Consider the following 19,868-nt stretch of genomic DNA (forward strand, 5'->3'; position numbering starts at 1 on the left):
ACGTACTGTATTGTATATGAACTTCGCCACGCGCTACTTGCCACCATTTGAACTTCCCTAGTTCTTCGTCAACTTCTACAAATCACCTTGCCCCCGTCGTCGCTGTCGACTTTACCTAATCGTTGATCAACACTCGAACTCATTGAGTTTGTATAACACCTTTCTTTATCATCAAGCTACAAGTACGGTCCATAAACCTTTGACGAAAAGAAATGTTTAGTTGTATAACGTCTGTATTAGATAGTCTGATCTCGAGTGCTAATGTTAGCTTGAGTTGTTGTTGTTGATAGCATGGTATCCTTTGTATTTATCTATGTATATATAGGTGTTTTGAATAGTTATAACCCCACTCGTCAAACCACGTCCGTTTTTCTATCAAATCATCAATGCAAAAGCCGTGGGCAGTTTCGGCCTGCAGCTGATTGAAACCGGAAAATTCGATTTCAATGGTCCGAAATCGAATAGTCTGAATAGTACAGCCCCTTTTTGAGGTTTTCTAATATTTATTCTTTGTGTATTGCTGTTATCTATGACTCATGGCTTGCTTGATCGCGTACGAATCGTTGGCTCTATCGTTGTTTTGTAGTCGTGTTACCTCACTGCGTATGGTGTGTCTTTATTGATGCCGTTCATCCGCATGAACTTCTGTCCAATGTACCTCGTTGCCCCTACTCCTTTTCACGAACGATAATAATGGTATTCATAGTAATGATAGGCACTGACCGTTAATCAAACCCTATTTAACGATCATTCCGAACAATCAGCTACCCAGAATCAGTCATTGCTCATTTATCTATCAATCAACCAATCGATCAATTAATTATAATCAAGATATACACTAGAACAAACGTTAGCGCACAACGGAAGAAAGTGTGAACTATCAAACCGTTTATTTCATTGCCCCACTCCGTTGCCCAATTTATTCTAACATCACTCACCCCACAATATAGCTCATATCCAATCCGTACCTCCGTATTACCAACTATTCGCTCTCGATCATCATGTCAATTTTTCCGTTAGATGTATCCAAGTCTCTTTCTACATATGCTTATATGTATATCAGCATTATCCTTTGGGCACGTCTCACCATCAACACGGTACTATTGCGTCAACGTTACTATCTGCATCCAACTACATTGTGTTTCGTCATTTTGCGATCTTCTTCTTGTTCTATCACGTATTGCGATATCCATCGTTGATTTAATGTACCGGCATTTGCATTGATGTCTTCATTATCGTAATCATATTAATCTTTCATAACATCGTAACCATTTCAACAATCATCAACATGTTTTGTTAATCATCAGTGTGATCATTGCCCTCATCATCAGGCATCAAGGCATCCTTCCGTTCTTTCGTCCATATCAATCACGTCGTTATCAAGCATAATAACGTATTTCTTTTACACACAAGGTTGCTGTTGTTGTCGTCGCTGTCGCTGCTGCTGCTGCTGCTGTTGTCGTCGTCGTCGCCGCTGTTGTGGCTGAACGAAGGTCGTCTTCGTCATTTCGCGTCAGCAACACCATCGCTCTGTTGTTTGTCGTCTAGTGAACAGAGCTTCTTTCCATCCGTCATCCACAACAATCAATTGCTTATGAATCAGTCTCTTCGTCTGCAGAGTTAGCTACATTCTTCGGCAATTCCTGCTCATTTTAAGCACTTATTTGTTCCAGTTGCACTATCACGGATTCATTCGCTGCTTGTTTACTCCACCAGTATCATCTCTTTCCTGACAGGTTTTTCCATAGCATTACACAGACACGTATATATATATATATATATGTATATATATATATATATATATATGTGTAAGTTTCTTTTCTAGTTTGTTGCTGCGGTTGTTTTTTCCTTGTCATTTTTAACTACTACTGGACTTGCATTACTCGCTTGGTTACGAATGGTTCGATTTTTATTGTTATCTTAGTAGCTCTATTAGCCTTACAGTAGTGGTATGTCTTCGTCTAATTGTTCTTACGTCACTTCTTTCTTATCTAGCCTTCCTGATATCGTGCATAGGTGGATGCTCACGCACTCATCTGACCAGACGCGCACGGGCGGCGGCTGACATAAACCTCCCGACCGTAGGTCATTCCTGCGTGACAGCAGCTAAAGCCATCAGTATATCGTCGTCGGCAGAAAGCAAATGACAAAAGTCGCTTGCATCGGAGCCCACTGACGCTGGCGCGTGGTCCAGTTGACTGGCCAGACTGCAAAGGAAGTCCTGCGCCGATCTTAGCTCTGTTTTGCCATTGCCCAATACTCCTAAGCCGAGCGCGGCCCCGCTATCTTTACTGTCGTCTCGTTCACCCTGCCGAGGCACTACCCGACACGAGTAGCCATTGAGCAGGTCCTCGCCGTTGACAAGCAACTTCATTAGGACGCTGCCGCTCTTGTCAACCGGTTTCGGCTGTAACTCGTCCAGCGTTTTTCGCCGTTTGAGCGGGGTAAACGATGCGGTTCGATGTGGTGACTGGTCGGATGCCGAGTGATGGTGTCGTTGACTAACTGAGAGCGGTCTTTTTAGCGAGTTGATTGTCAAGGGTGACTGCACTTTTTGCGGGACAAACTTCACGGGAGCAGCGCGTTTCGGACTAGCTTGACTGTTTGCATTTCCGCTACCATTATTGCCAACATGGTGAACCGCAGCAGTGAGGTGAGCTGACACTGAGCTTGCGGTGTTCAGCTGCTGCTGTCGGTGGTGAGGGTGATGGGTCGTTACTATTGTTGCCGCTGTGGCTGTCGACTGAGGTAAAGACAAAGTGTGGCTTTCCGGAAGAGGCTGCGTGGTGCCACCCCAATCATGGACCATGGCACGTTGTTTCTGGCTCACGCTGGAAGGCACGAGGTCGCTCTGCAATAAGGCTGCAAGCATCGGTTTGCTTGATATTTGTAAATGAGTAGAAGGCTGTGTGGATGCTGCCGACTTTGCACTTAACTGACCTGCGGCACCAGGATTGCTACAATGGCTGCTACAGCTGCTCACTGCGTCAGCTGCTCTTGTACTATTATTGCTCCTGCTAAACGCTGAACCTGTCGTTGTGCTTCGTCCATAGCTACTGCTTTCGTGGAGCTTCGTCGCGTGATCTCGTTGGCTAGATGTCGTTGAGCCTCCCGTTGACGGAGATGATCTGCTGCTACCGTTGCATATCGAATTGAGTGGGTGGTCCAAACTACTTGAGTCGGAAAGTGGCCAGTCGGTTGGCAATAGCAGATTGTCTGTTTCCAACTGTAGGTTGTCCGATAGGTCCTCGAGCAGTGCCGGTGGTAGGTCACCGCATCCCAGCAGAGGATCATCGTACGGAGGAGAAGTCGAAAGGGGCGAGCAGCCCGCGCTGTCAAGCAGATTCGGGAAAAGATTTTCGGGAATCTCATTGATCTCGAATTCAACATCGAGGGGCATCGCGCTGTCACCAGCCGTCGGCGCGAGATGGGTGAGATCTAGACCGGGCTCCTCGCATGTCAGCACCTGGCCTCCTTTGATCTGCAGGAAGCCGGGTGACATCTCCTCGGTGCGCGGAGCAAATACGCTCAACGTCGAGGTGCTCACGGATATTGCCTGCGAGTCCTCGTTATTTGGTTCTACGGCACTCGCTGCGATTTGTTGCGCTTCAGTGCCGAGATCAACGGTTTCTACTGCTGTTGCTGCTGCTGCTGACTCAGCAAGGCCTCTGCTGGACTGGTTATTTCTTACCGCTGTGGGTGCAACGCGCGCTGCTGTTGATGATGTCGATAACAGCACAGACGACGTTGTCGGAGCCAATAGGCTCGGCCAGAGCTTCGTCCACTTATCTACCTCGTCTTCGCAATCACAATCGTCGCCCCTTACCACTGCAATCAGGTCTGGTTCCTCATAGCGCTGTGACTGCTGCTGTTGCCGCTGTTTATAATGATGCCGCTGATGCTTGGCTGCGTGATGGCCCTGTTTCTGCTGTGGCTGTTCCTGTAACCGTTGGTCGTGCTCTTGTTGTTGTTGATGATGGCGGTGATAATGATGATGCTGATGTTGTTGGCTAAGAAATCGGTCAATTCCGGTCAGCGCTCGATCGAACGACGTTGCACCGGCCTTTGGCGGCTGCACCTGACTTGTAAGTTCACGTTCGTCACAGGCTGAACAGTTGGCAACATTCGGTAAGCAACTATCCTCTGGTCGCACGCACGATAACAACAATGACAACGATGCTGATGATGATGATGCGTGTGCTACTGAATTCACAGATTCGCACTTAGCGGGGGCAGCATCACCGTTGTCGAATAGGACTGCACACGAGAAATGATTATTGCCCTGAACGACGGCAGTATTAGCAGTGGTCGTAGTGTTCGAATGGCTGGTACTGGCACAACTACTACTTTCGTCGTCAACGGAACTCACTAAACCCGGCACACAATCCGCCTCAGAGTCGACAGGTTCACACTCGGGGGCTGGCGGGGGTGGCGAAGCCTGCTCAAGCGACGGTGGCAGTGACAATGGGGCACACAACTCCAAGTTAGTACAGTCCTGCGCAGTCAGTCCATGGTTGCTGCCACTGTGGAGAGCCGATGCGGCTGCAGGTGGTTTGCGACCGTTTGTCGCCAGGCGTGTGTTGGTAACAAACGACGATAGAAGATCTTGGTTTTGCTGCTGCTGCTGCGCGTCGGCCTGCCGTTGCTCGTGATCGAAATGGTTCAAAATCACAGAAACCTTATGATTATTTTTGCCGTCGCTGCTGTTGTTATCACTACTACTGCAGCCCCCTGCAGTTCCGCTGTTGCTGCTGATGGCAGTGCCAGTGGCGTGTCGTCGTCGATGGCCACAGTCGTCGTCGTCGTCGTCGTTTACGGTGGCTTGAGTATTGGCCGCGCTGGCGGCGCTGCTGCTGCTGCTGTTCAGCTGCTGCTCCGCGACGGTTCGCAATCTAGCGAGCCCTCCGTCCGCTACAACGAGCAGACTGGGGCAAAAACGACTCTGCGTACAACTGCTACCATCACAACTAGCAGCGTCTAGATGAGCTTCTGTTACTGAGATAGTATTGTCGTGGGCCTTGGACGGGCTCGTTCCTCTAACTGGTTGTGTCGGAGACTCGGCCAGTAGGGGCAGTCGACCAGCGCGGCTAGCACCAACTACACTAGTGGTAGTAGTAGTTAAATCGCAAGCCTCTACTAGAGCTGAAGTCGCCGGCAGCACTGAAGTCGTCACCTGGCGAGCAGCCTGCTGCTGTATTTGTTTTCCCTCAGCCACTCGCTGTTGCTGTTGCCGCTGTAGTAACACTGACTGTGGCTGGTAGCTGTGGTCACTATTGCTGTTGCCGCTGCTGCTAGCAGCAGCGCTGTTGTTCACCACTAGTCGCGCGAGGAACGTCGTCCGAGACAGCGACGGCGACGACGACAACGACGACGATAGTGCTGATGGCTGTGAGGTTGCTGCTGCTGCTGTTGTACAATCAGTCTGATGCTGTTGGTGCTGCTGTTGTTCACTACTGTTATTATTATCCAACTGATTATTTTTAGATTGGCCTATAACTGCTACGGGGCTTGCCTGGCCGCTGCACAAGTCGCCAGCGGCTGCACAAGTCGCCGCTGCTGACAGACTCTGCACGGAGAGAGGGCAGTTGGCCGGGGTCCCTTCACCCGCCATGGGCGAGGGCCCTCCGCCGATGTGGCGGCCAATGGCAGAGGGCGCCAGCGACGTGGAGCAGGTCGCCGGCCTGCCGCAGAGGGAGCCACCGTCGCTCCGGCAGGGACCAGACGGTGCAAAAATAAGCACGTGATGACTACCGCTGCCACTGCTGCTGCTGCTGCTGCTGCTGCTGGCGACTATTCCATCGCTGCTATTGCTGCTGCTGCCGCTGCTGTTGCTGCTGTTGCCGCCGCCGCAGCGGCAAATTGCGTGGACGATGGATAACCCTACCGCTTGCGGCTGTGATGGTACCGAGTGCGCTGTTGCCGGTACTAATGAGGTTGCTGGTGGTGACGTTACGGTCGGCGAATGCTGGGTGGTCAGTGGTGGCAAAACGACAGACATCGGAGCTGCCTTCAAAGGATAACCGATCTCGTGCCGCCCGCATACCTGAACGTAACAGTTGGTAGAACCTGTCGCAGAAACTGCGTGTCGACTTTCGATAGAAGGCACAAGCACAATTTGCGTATGCGTTGTGGGATTTGCTGTTAGTTCTTCTGATGCCGAACAAAGAGCCTGTTGCTGCTGTTGTTGGACATCGTTACTACTGGTAGGGCAGTGATTTTCACAAGCCTCCTTTTGAAACAAGGCGAGCACCTCACCAGGCTGGTGGATGTCTCCCAATACGCTGTGGACACAGTGGACTGTCAGAGGCTTCCCGTACGTGTCCTGAACAAGTTGGGCCTTAGTGGAAACCCAACAGTATCCACCACGACTGGCCAGAAAACGATAGAAGCCGGTATCGCAATAACCCTTGTTGAACAGCTCCTTGAAGTTGTCAACGAGTGTGGCCATATCTTGCGGGTGAATGACATTGTATAGTGATTGTCCCCGGAGCTCATTCTGTGAGTAGCCAAAACAGAACGGTAATCTTTCAATGTTCTTGAACACGAATCTTAGATCGTGCTGTGAAATGAAATCGTCACCGCTCTTTACTTCGGAGTTAAAGAACGCTATCTTCGTTGGCCTTAATTTGGCCATGAATGGGCCCATTGGCTCACAAACGGCCGTCAGGTACGTCACATCTTCACGCTTCAAAAGTCTTAGCTGGTACTTGACAACCTTATACGCTGCGCTTTTAATATTCACGACACGGCCTTTAGCGGTAATTGTACACTTCATTCGAATTTGCAGCGTCTTGTATTGCAATTGTTTCTCGCTGCTTGGAGTCGTCTTGAGATCGGCTAACGCATCACGCAATTCCTGATAGTCGCAGGGATGAACAAAGCCTTCGAGGGAAACACCCAGCAATTCTGCGGGCAGAAGACCCATCTCTGTATGTATGCCGTCCGATACGAAAATCGGCTCAAGGCTCTCACCGTCCTCCATTAAAATCATTAAAAATCCGCCCATTAAATCCAATACGGGGTCCACGCACAAGGCGTCTTCGTTCTTGCCGAACCGAAGCCAGTGGTCGTCACCGTTCAACGATCTGCGACCCGCAGCGCCTAGAAACCTATTAAGTCGTAGCGATATCAATGTCAACCTTAAAATTGACATTTTATCTAGCTGACTAGCAACCTCGTCCGTTAGCGGAAGATAGGAAAGCATCTCATTAAAGATTTCGGATTCTTTTCCGCGACGACATCGGGCTGCGTCCCTCGATTTTTCTTTCCGTTTCTCTGAATTTCGTCTTTTCTCTTTTTTTTTTTCTTTCATTATGGGCTCCTTGCCGTCCGCCAGCGGCGGTGGCCTTACTGTTGATGTCCCACACATTTCTTGTGATCTCGAAGCTACCGGTGGCCGATACACCGTCACATCCTGTAAAAAAACAATAGTTTCAATGTCATCGCAACGTATCTTCATTAAGTGTACATATCTGTATTACACCGTTTTCTTTCTAAGGTCAGTAAACTAAATTGAGACCGCAATATGAAAAATTGGCTAGTATTGTTATCACTTGATGTATAACTTGAGATTTACTGGGAAGCAAACGCTAAATAACATACAGACATTATAGGAAAGGAACAACAAACTCAAATCTTTGCTCAAGCATTCTTTATTCTTGCCTCTCTTGAAGCCCAAATGTATTTTTTAATTTTTAGTTCATTTTAAGTTGATTCTTTCACTTATAGACCATTATACTAGACCATTATCTCGACCGACTAAACGTGTGTATCTGCATAAGTACTACGTCTAAATCCCTGCACATGCTCCCATGCATATCGAAATGGTTGGTTGGTTGCTTGCTTGCCAATTATAACTGCAGGCGGACACGGTCCCTACCGCTGACGCAGGGTTACACACGTATACATACGTGAGTAAATAGGTAATTGGACTATTTGCATATATACATAGTCTTTCCTTTCGTTCTGAATGCCTGTACGTAGTAGTAATCGAACATTAACCATATTTTCTGGGAAGGGGTTAGCCTTAGAAAACATTAGTGGGAGTGTTTGGAAACTTCACCGCCCAACTTAATTCCCTTCCCTGCGACTCCAGTCCCGAACAGTCGGTTGCTCCGCTGCGTTAAGTAACTTTCCTCATACCGCGCGGGTATCAAGTGCTGGCCATCCCAAATCACATCAGATTATCACGAGATCTTCGCCCCCTTTCACCGCCGATGATCGACTTCAGTAGCGAAATTCAAGCAAAAGCCACAGAGTCATGCTGCGTCCCGTGTCCAGCAATTTAATAACGATTCCAGCAAGCTCCTAATTTGCATTTGTTCATTGGCGAGGCACAAACGGCAGCGACACTGAGCTATCCTCTTCCGCTAACTTGCCGCACCATTGATGAAATACCAACACCTGGTTACGAAACCTCTCTTAATGGTTGTCAGCTGATGAGAAATGCTACATCTACATGCGCATCTATAATATACATCGTTACATATGTAGTTCCCTTTCATACGCCCCCCAACGTCAGTTAAAACCCAGCCGAGTAACTATAATAATGAAACAAACAATATTCCTTAGCACAGATGGGTCTACGAATGGACTCTCCCATTTCTTACATACTTCTGAAATCGCACGGTACTTCTCTTGTTCGATTTAATCACCCCACCTTCTCATTTCTATTTGGAAGCCCTTTTTTTTTTGCTTCTTTTTGAAACCGCTCCCAGGCCAACGAAGTTCGCAAACACGAATCTGGCAGATGCTGTGTGTCTCACATTGTTTATTCCGTTCGACAAGGGCTAAAGGCATAACCTTATCATTACCTCGTTCCGCTTGTTTTTCGCAATCTTGTCTTGATTTCTCCCTCGTAGTCTCCATCTACCTGCAATGGCACGGTAACATCGCGAAATACAAAGACAACAACATCCGCCGCTACGGTCTAGCCGTTTCGGCTGTATTCGACTGGACTACCATCGTCTGACTCCTCACCCGTCGCTTGGTCAGCTGACCGAAGAAAAAGAGGCGGCTGGCTGCCTGACTGTTGTTCTCTGTGGGCGGGTCGGGCCAGTTGTTGGGCTACAAAGCCAATGCAACCGGCACCACGGCCGCAACTGTTGCTGATGGCGCAGCTGTTAGAGGATGTCGCTCACATTCTCCTACGTCCTGTCCGCGTTATCAGCCCCTGCCGTGTCCCACCTTCTCCATCAATAGAGACAGCCATAGACGCCAAGCGGGTTATCTCTGAAACGTCAATCAAAATGACATCCGGACACATATCTTCTATTGAGGACACCAGTACGGCGTCACTGCGCTAAGCAAATCACAACCACCACAACGGACCGGTCCGTCCGGTGCAGCAACGACGAACAAGCAGCGGACGGCAAATGCGGCCCGTACGCTAATTGTTTTTGCTTCCACACGCTCTGTCAGCCTGTTGACACAAGCTACTCTGTCTCGTTCTATTTATCTATGTGTAGCTCTATCTCTCTTCTTTCGGCCTTTCACGCTCTACGCAGGTGCTATCTGTGCTTGAAGCGACGTGCGTTACTCGACAGTGTCTCGTGCAGTTAGCTTGTACGCCGGTAGCTGTCTGGCGAAAGAACAGCGCTGAAAAGGGGAGCGACAACACTTACGCATGCATTTGCCAAATATTCGAAAGACATTATTTGGTGCGTTGCTCTCATGATCGAAGAGCAGTAAATCGACAGAAATGCGACCGAAAGAGACACAGATGAAAAGAATAGAGGAACGCCTATGAAAAGGTTTCACAAGCGGCTATAGAAGGCACGGTTGTACGAGGAGTTACGACCCTCGTATTGATGATTGTACGTTCTCTGAAAACAATTAGCTTATAGAGTTTGGTGTGACGATGTCGAGAAAATTAAAAGTCTAACATACCAGCTACCCAACGAGCCTCAATACTATAGCAATCGATAGAGACACGCGAGGGCGTCTGCCAAGGCTAACCTGACAGGCGTCCATTGTTTCGAAATCTAGGCCTCGATGAGGATGGCCATAGCGCCAGTAACAAATGTACCTGCTATCAAATGCGTTTACAAAGAAGATATGTGGCCGACAATAGCGGCAGAAGCAGATAGTACGGCCACGTTGTTTAATAGACAACGCTCTATGCTTTTATAGTAACTACATTTAGTGCGTAGGTGGAAGCAGGCATTTTTCAGCTTCCATCAGACTACTAGAATGCTTTGCGACAAGAACGTCGGTAGAACGTGCATCAACAGAAAGAAAATACTACCATGTCAGCAGCTGCGGCAACGGCAGTCGGAGCGATGGAGCGCTACTATTGTTTCCGGCGCGTGCAACGCTCGGTTGCTGCTTTCCGCGTGCGTGGACGATACTGCCCACAACTTTTTCAGGGTGGTTATTAGCTGTGGTTGATACACTCTTTCGGCGCGGACCTTTAAGTTGAATCTATCCTCTTGCGCGTGCCCGGGTGTATGGTAGGAGCGTGCTTAGTATACTGTTCGTACACTGGCATTCACTCATTTACTACTGCCGTTCTACGGTCTGCCGCTGTCAAAGTTCGTCGCCCGCTCAGCGGTACTAACCAATTTAGCCTCGCCTCGCAACTCATACTACTGGCCTTGCCAGCGGTAAACACCCTCAAAAGGTGAAAAAAAGTAGCTATCACAGACACCGTCTAGGGTCGTTCCAGCGTTGCCGAGCGCGTGCCTTGCGCCGCCACTTCAGGGACAGTGAGGCCTCACCAGGCTGCCGCTGTTGCTGCTGCCACCATTAGCGCAAGCGATCTGATTGCTGATGTTGATGGTGCAATGGTAGCAGGCTTTTGCTAGGAATAGCAAGCGCAGAACGAATGTCGTCGTATGCACTCAGGCATAGGGAGAACTTCCGTCTGGTCCGTCGTTTATTGCTGGCGTCCTGCCAGAAACCGGTATGAGCATGTTAGATAGTACGTTAGCACTATCGCCGCCGTGACCGGCGCTACCGCGACGTTCGCTACTGAAAACGATTTTACTCTACGTATTTCTCGTATGACCATGTAAGCGCTGTGTCAGTCGGTCACCGTGACTCGCCAGCTCGAGCCCACCTGAGCTATGATGATGCGAATAGAAAAAAGAGCTAAGTAGTCGAGCGCAAATTATAAGGTTGCGACGTTGCAAATAACGAAAAAAAGATGGCGTAATGACGCACATACACCAACTGCCTAGACCGGTGCTGGTAGTGCCAAGCTTATTGCCCCTTTTCTCTATATTGCTAAGCCAGTGTCTGCTACGACTGGGGCACCGATCTGTCGAAGAAACGTGAGAGTATCGTTGTGCGGTCGCAGCTGCCAAGTTGGTAAACAGAATTCCAACAGGGCAGCACAAAAGGCCCTTGGTCAGTGCTACACGCTAAAAGAAGATACCATTAAGCGTCACTAGAATGCTGTATGTCAGAGCCAGAAGACAAAGTCGACATTAAATCATTTTATCAGCTGCTATTTTGTTAGATGTGAATGGAAACGACTAACGAGATCAGTGAGATTAGCCGGCGAACAGATCACCTCGTCATGCCTATATATTCCATCGCATACGTATAAGCTTATCAGTAAGAATATAAAATGTCCAAAACAACATGACCAGCGACACAGTTTTGATATACCAAAAAACGCGTATGAAACAGAACGGAAATTGACATAAGCGAGAGAAATTTAGCGTTTTTGAGCATAAACTCACGATAGTTTAGTTTCGTGATATCTGCTAAACATACGATGCGCTTTTTCCTGTAGGGGAGGAAGCAATGACTCATGTATGCATACGCTTGCATAGGAACAAACCTATTGAAGTCCAAGTGTGGTACAAGGATACCTGCCATGTTGGTGATAGCTTGGACTACAGCTCAAATGTTTCCTGATTTGGTCCTTATGCTTGGGACACCAGCGCGTCATAGTGCTCTCCGAGCTAAGTAGGTTTCACCCGTAGTTCGACATGCACCCAGGAAGATCATTGACTCCCAGAACATTTAAACGCTTTCTCTTCACGCCATGCATTAGACAAGTTGACACATTAGCATAAAACGTATACACGTATTTGTACACGTATCAGAAGAAGAAGAAATATAGAGGTTATACATACAGGCCTCCAGATTTCCTCTTGCCCTAGAAGATATTTAAGCACCCCTTGTTCGAACCCCTACCGAGTAAGGTTGTATTTGTAGATCGTTGCTCTTCGCCTTTACATTGTAACGTTATTAGTGGTATGTATGTACGTGCAGTACGCTCTAGAGCAGTAGCAGCCGAGGTCTAGCCTCGGACCTGCTGTTCTACTCCGTGTGTGTTGTCCGTTGTCCTAAAGCAAACAGGCCCACTGCCTATGGTTTGAATGGCATCTCCGGTCTAGCACTCCATAAACCGACCTGCGAGTTGTGTTCGTATTTCTCTTTTTTCTCTATTTTTGCACGTCGGGCACGTACTGTGATAGTGCACGGCCCATTGGTTTGCTCGCTGTCTCACCAGGGAATTCACTACGATTTTGGTTCTGCCCTCTGGTGGACAGCAGATGGGGCTGCAGCGGCACTGGGGACCATCTATATAGCAACCACAGAGTCGCAGAAAGTCACATTCTGTGCGTGTCGACGTCTTGTCGCCTTTGGACAACACTCACCTAACGTGACGTAGTCCGCCGTCAGGATCACCAGAGCAAAGCCAAAGAAACACCAACTAGTCCTATTCTTTATCAGTTCCACTGTGGAGCAAGTGGGGAGCAGGTAACGTGAGGGTAACAACAAGGAACAGCGCCGAAACATAAAAAAAACTTTTCACTGGCCATCAACATGTGTATGTCAATAACGCCTGCTTAGCACGAGCGTAATTTGCACAGAAAACTTTGCTGAGTTTTGGTATATTTTGGTACATATACACCGTAAAGCAGTGCAGTGTAGTCGGAATATAGCATCAGTTAGAAATTATTCCAATACAAACATGTCTGTTTAAGCCGAAATTTTGACTGAAGGACGTTGCAAATGGCGGCAGTTGCCCAGCTTAATCGGTATTAAAATGCAGAAATTAATAGATTAATAAGATAGAAATTAATATATACATTGATACGTATTACCATGTTAATGGTCATTATCTATTCACAGACGTGAAGATGTGCACCAGGATCTGTGGTTAGACAGATCCGTTTCCGGTTAAAAGTATCGTCGTTAAGCACTATGTACAAAGGTGACTCGATGTCAAGACAATGTATGGACTGTCTCTCGTTGTTGTCATCGGCTGCCGCATGATGACACTACAATAGCCAGCTGCTAAATCCGCAGAGTTAGTAAAACGGTACGTTCAGTTTTCATTATCTCGAAGATTAGATTATGGCCATTATTCCGCTGACGCTGTTGGATCAGGGTTCAATGAGTTACGAGGTATTTTGGTCGACCCTCTACGTTCTAATCATGATGCCGTCGTAAGGCCCGAACCTGCTTTTACGTGTCCGAAAACAAATGCTACACTTTACGAAACCTTTAATAATATGTACATTAATGATATTAGGTTAATATTTAAATAACATAAGTACTGTAATAAGCAATATTATATGTTTGGTGCAGACTATATCTGATGAGCATTCGCCGGAAGGCTGAGAGTCTACAAAATCTATCTGTATCGTAGGTTAGCCATTAAATCATTTCATTCATTCTGTATTATTAAAATTTTTTTTTAATCTAAAAATTCAATATTATTTAACGAATACAGGCACACTTTGGAAGAGCTAGAGAAACAAAATTGGAAAAAAAAACTTACGAATCCATCGCTTGCATTATACACGTCTGCCAGTTTCAATCGATAGAATCTATACGATCTTACGAAAATCTCGCAGCTCGTAATGACTTTATCTATCGGTTAATGCTGACCACTATCCATGCTATCTCATAGCGCTTCCAGTTGGAAAGTATCGGCAATATCGATCCGAGAAGTTCCCACAGGCCAACACGGTTTTGGTGTCCTCACTAATTTCTAGACGTGGTCACATCGCTGGTGTCTCGAAGACCGTATCAAACCCAAACGGATAAAAAACGCACTGATCTCAGTCTTGCCCCCACGAAGCCCACCATTTGCTTGCTATTAGCAAACGCATTCAACACTACTGGCGTTGTGCGACCAAAGGGAAATTACGACGATAGAGAATCTAGCGTTGACGGTCAGTGCAAAACCCCACAAACAAAAGTGAATCAATAAGTTGGTTGCAAATACCTCCCCCGCATATAACTTAAACGCCTGCCTCAACGTCGGAATCCGCTAATGACGCTACGAGTTGTTCAAGCTTTGTGGGAAGACCGTTTGGATTACCCGAATCAGTATTGTTCTATAGTGGACATATTGAATCGATTCTGTAGCAGGGTGAAGGCACTAGTAACTATCGATAAGACTGTGCGTCCATTGACCGCTCAGAATTATGCTGCTGATAATAATGATGATATTTTCGACGAAGTGTCTATCATGAAGTCCAAACAGACAAGTTCAACCATTAGGAACTATCTGATGGATATGGTCGAAAAACCTCCCTGAACTAGTACCTCATAAAAGGTGCCGTTAACAAAAGCAAATTTTTGTCGATTTTTTAAACTCCACAATCATGTCCAACTATAGCCAAGTAGATAAATAGAATTAAGGATACTGCAGCCCATGCTGTTCATTATCACCCGGATGATTTTATGACAGGTTGTTACTGCAGAAAAATCCTGACTCGTATAAATTAAGGAGCTGGAAATTTAAAATTGCTTCTGAATGATGTTGTATGATGAAGAAGATTGTTGCAAATATTAGCTATGTCCAAGCAGACGGTAAACGGTTAAGTCGTTGAGGGTCCCAATGTCCGCGGAAAGAACGGGCATGTTCACGGGTAATGGATGGTGCCAAATGCGAGTATGGCCCAGAAAAATCACTTGTACCACCGTCTGTTACGAACATCTCCACCAAAAAGAACTAGAGTACAGCGAAGACAACAACACTTTGGTCGACGCCAATATGGACTAATCCTACTCACGTCTGTTTGTATGTTAGTATTCAGTAGCATCTTATCGTCATATCATATCTTTTCCAGCAAATCATTTCTATCAAACAAATATCGACGTCCTGTTGCTGCACCGTAAACCGCGCACGTATACGTTGCGAATGAAAGCCTTAGTGTCGTATTCGAGCGTCAGCTTTTTTTTTGTTTCACCACTGTTCTAGATCGTAACATTACGAACTAGACCATCCACCAGAGAAAAGAAGATGGAAGCAAACCGGATAGAAAGAATAACCTCTATTCGAGTGCAATTGTTATACTACGATGGTATCTGTCTCGTATTTGCCGTACGCTTTCACCACATGCCAGTGAAGATTTTTACAACAGCGGGGGTAGCGGCAACCCACAATTGTGGCGATGGTTTTATGTTGAAATCATTTCGCCTAGCTGTCTAGCTAACGCTACCTAACGCCACGAAGAGGACAAGCGGCCTTTACCCAAAAATGAAGTGCTGGCTTTTGGGTCGTGTGCTGCATTATCTCGCAGCGGTAGATAGTGATACAAGGATATCTAGATAAACACTACAGCCAAGAAACTCTTACATTCAGCCCACTGCAATGGAAATAGAAAACTCTGGGAACTGAACAGAAAAGATGGATAATAGCAGGAATTCATCCCAACTATTCTTTCACTTGAGTTGCGTACCACCATCTATTCAGGAAACAGCTTATGAACTTACACCCTAAATTGCAAGCGTAAATTATAAAATACATAAATAACGTGGCCCTCTAACTCTTGCTTAATGAAAACGCCATCGTCTATCGTAGTGACACAATTAAGCCTCATCAACTTTAGCTTTATGATGTTATCTCCTCATTATTGTTATAACTCCGAGAGCGTAGGTAAGGCGTAAAAACTAATCCTCACCAACTGTAGCTAAAAAAAGCTTCTAATTATTCAATACATCGTACCAAGATACGTACCACGCACGAGATAGCAATTTCACGCCGGTTAAGCAAGCATGAGCCCCTCTACCATCGCGTGGATACAGCGACTTTTTAATATATATATATACCACACAAAATTAAACAGAAAGAAATTTGCTAGTGTTTTTCCTAACGGGGCAGGAAACTGTGAAAGGCGTTAGTCACGGGAACGTGGTGCGAATAGTGGAACCGCGCTGGCTGTCGAGTCGGCTGTCTCACCTCCTTTTTTCTCCACCACGGGGTATCATCTGAGTAAAAAATTTATTAACAAATCGCCGGGCGATCAGTCTCACCAAGCCTACTTCGCTGTCATCAACTGGGCTTAAAATCACCAAACCCCACTGTCGGACACGTGCTGTGCGTACTTGATAGGTGAGTTTGGCCTCTGGGATTTATTTTTTCCGCTGTATTACAACTGTCACAGCTGAAACAGACCCATAACGCTCTGTTTCTATAGGTAGAGACCCGTAGAAATATAGCGAGTTAGCGACCAGCCGACCGATCTCTACAGATACGCGACCTTTGGTGTTATATTTATTGTGGCTATTGTCAAAGCGAATAATTACGGATACCGCAATTACATTTCGTAGAACTGCTGACACATGGTTAAGGGGGTGGCGAGTATTGGCCAAAGGCTCTACATAGGTCCTCTAAACAGATGCAGAACACGCTGGGTGCTTGGCAGGCTACCCGCTGCAATCATTTTATCGAATAAATATTTACAGGTTAGTAAATTGAATTCAGTGGAGTGGCAACGGATCCTCCGATCGTATACTACATCAGTGGGTATATAGATATATAGATTCTACCCACTGATGGTCCCTACAACTTTTTTTTTGCAAATGACGTTATACCAATCCAATAGCACGATACAATGTAAAGCAAGGATGGCAAAAAACCTATTTTCATGGTTGAGTTGAATAGCTTTCAAGGACAAACAATATGTCCTTTTTCATATAAAAGTCGATTTGAAGATAAATATGATGACCGTAGCGATAATACAGCATTAAGATGTTTTTTTTTTCAATTGCAACAACATTAAACATCATTTAGTGTCAGCGTAGCTATTTTATCTTCTGCTTGGCTAAGGAGAACATCGTAACGGGAGCGTCTCGAACAAACGGGTTTATGCCTCAATCGGTCATTGGAAGACTGACGATTTCCATGGTACTGGACGTCACGATCCTGGTACGTAACCGTCTTAACTAGAAGCTGCGAGGAATACTGTCTTGAATTGAACTTCGCAGAGTAAGGACGCAGGCACCACAAACTCCCCAATTACGTACATGGCTAACATTGTATATACTCGTATTATCGCAGCACTTTTGTATTCTTTGCCTCTCTGTTTGGGTTTGCGACTAGACTGATGGATACTTTTGCCATCCCTTATGTACAACTGAGACAAATTGATCTTTACTTTGAGCATTATTGTTATCATAAATTCAGTTGTAAATGCTTGTGACTGTGCCAGCGCTTACTAGTTCAGTGCATATATGCAAGTATGTAGCAACGTCAAACAAAGAAAACATCAATAGCGTATGTACAGGATCCACTTTTACCTCAGATACGTACAAAAAAAACCTTCTAATAATGGCAGATTGTCAAACCTGGAAAAGCCTTCACAGCAAAGTCAAAAACACTACACGCAAAAGAACTTTTTTCTCTCTGATCATTTTCGGACTTAGCAGGATAACGATCGGAACTGTCAGTGTGAGTCCAGCTCTAGAGTGGGCCGTAAACGCCAGAAGTAACAACAACTATATACGCATCGACCATTTTTAGAAGAGATACCGTACTGTAGTTCGTTAACAAAGCGAATCGTCAGGTGGCTGTCACAGGAAGTAAGTGAATTCGCCATAACATCATTAGATAAAGTTGACTTAGCCTTTAAGAAAAACTTTCGTAACTTTCGTGAAATGCGGCCTAGTACAATATTAGAATCAGGCGCCAACGAACGAACGCTCGAAGGTTAAATAAGAGGGAAAAAGGAAAATCAGCAAATGCTCATCATACAAAATGACCGCGCGAATGAGCAAAAGAAATGGCTATTTTAACATTAGCAGTAAACAAACCATGGCGCCGCTTATTGCTCAAAACGGACATCAGATCTTAGCGAGGTACGTGGTCGTCGATCTACGCCTACTGCGAGTCTAAGTTTACCCATGTGCCCATTCCCAGCCATCTATGACGGCTCCGCGTCGTTGCCGGTTAGTAAAAGGATCACGTGGAGCTGACAAAACAGGCTGAAGTAACAACAGTCAACATGGCTCATAGAAGTGAGGACCAATCCCGATAGGATTCGGATTGGAGTCCCAGTTAGGGGTTGCAGAAATGAGTGTAACAGCATCGCAAGGAAGGACGAAATTCTATCAACAGCCTACGTGATCCAGCGCGAGAAAACATACCAAGAGACAGACTCTTATATATAAATGGGTTTGAGGGTTTCTGCCTAGTTACTAATTCCATTTCGATGTCGCTGTTGTGTCAGCTCAATAAAAATGTAGAAACACCCGTCCCCGATAGAGCGTTCCCTCTCATACTCTTTGGGCATGAATATTTCGACAGCCACTGCAGCGTACCTAGCACCAAAAGAGTTTTTTCGTTTAGAACGGATCTGTCATCTATCTCTGTCGGCAGTTGTTTCGATGATATCTATCTAGATATAGGACCAGACAGCGCTAATTCCGTCGAAGGAGCCCATGTCACTACTGGTCAGCTGGCCCAATATCCACGCTTACCGGCTAATCCTTTAGTCTATGAATGTTACTGCGATACCGATTATTTGCTAAATCTGACATTCATTCAAAAATGTTTGTGTTATCGATGCCGGACACAAAAAAAAAGGCGAAAAACGGAATCGAAACTATGGATGAGGAAGGAGGAAAACTGCCTGGACCTGCAAAAAATTTAAACTAACTAGACAATATTTCCACACATCATAGAGGTATAACAATGTCTATTATATATCCAAATACTCTTTCTCAGTGCATACTTAAAATTACCCTTTTTCCAAACTTTGAGATCTATCTATTCCGCTCCGCAGTTATACAGTTCCTATGAGAGAACCATTGTGAGGTTCATACGAACAAAAAAAATATACCGAGTACTGATTGGGTTTCCGTAGCCGCGCTTCCATACAGTAAAATGGCAAAGGAAAGAGAATAAAATATATTGGTTCCATGTCGGAGGAACCCCATGAGGCCAATCTAGTATAGCACTTGAGCGCATTCGAGCACAGTCACCTATTTGGCTAGACTTGTTTTGGGATTACGAGAACAACAACGATCACGCCAGTCCCTTCCACGCGTCCTTAGGACAAAACGCATATTCGTAGATGTAATCAGGTCTCTTTCTTTCGTAGATAAGAAGCTAGCTGGCTAGCAAACCCATTCAAATAGAGGGTCATGACACTTTTAGGAGTTTACAAGAACATGAAATATTCTGTGCTTTATGTATATATGTATATACTTTTATTTGGGTAACTAGAAAAATGCGGCAAGATATTTGTATCGGCGGTTGCTTTCTCTCGCTCTCTCTCCGTATATATATATATATATATAAAATGAACGAAACGTCATTGACAGTGTGTGGGCCTTTGCTTTACATCTGTATAGGGTACATGTACGTATATGTCCGTCAAGCGATTTCTATCTAGCATATCTAGTCTATTCTAGTGGTAGTCTATCCGAATCATTCTACCCTGGGCGGTGTATTCGCTATAGTATATGCACATAAATACTGCTTAATAGGACGTGTGACGCTTTATGCCCCGGCCGATTAGGCCAACCAGTTTGTCTTTTCCGCTTGTTAGCATAGGTGGATAAGTATATTCGTCTGCTGTTAGGTATGATTCTGTCGATGTCACTCTATAAAGCAGCGGAAGTCCGAAATAGGAAAACACCGGTTTGTATCTAGATACTAAAGGGAGCGT

At 45.9% G+C, this 19,868-nt stretch overlaps 1 protein-coding gene across 1 annotated transcript in view; it reads right to left on the bottom strand.

Annotated features, from left to right (window-relative positions):
- Positions 1 to 866: 866 nt before the first annotated feature.
- LOC111243201 (uncharacterized) overlaps positions 867 to 19,868 on the bottom strand; it is a 63,203-nt gene continuing 44,201 nt past the window's right edge. Inside the window, exon 2 of the mRNA XM_086977296.1 lies at positions 867 to 7,414. Within this exon, the coding sequence (XP_086833422.1) occupies positions 2,087 to 7,414 (5,328 nt within the window). The 3' untranslated portion in view covers positions 867 to 2,086. The remainder of the gene's footprint in view (positions 7,415 to 19,868) is intronic.

Source organism: Varroa destructor, unplaced genomic scaffold, assembly GCF_002443255.2.
Source record: "Varroa destructor unplaced genomic scaffold, Vdes_3.0 BEIS01000001.1, whole genome shotgun sequence".
Taxonomy (NCBI): domain Eukaryota; kingdom Metazoa; phylum Arthropoda; class Arachnida; order Mesostigmata; family Varroidae; genus Varroa; species Varroa destructor.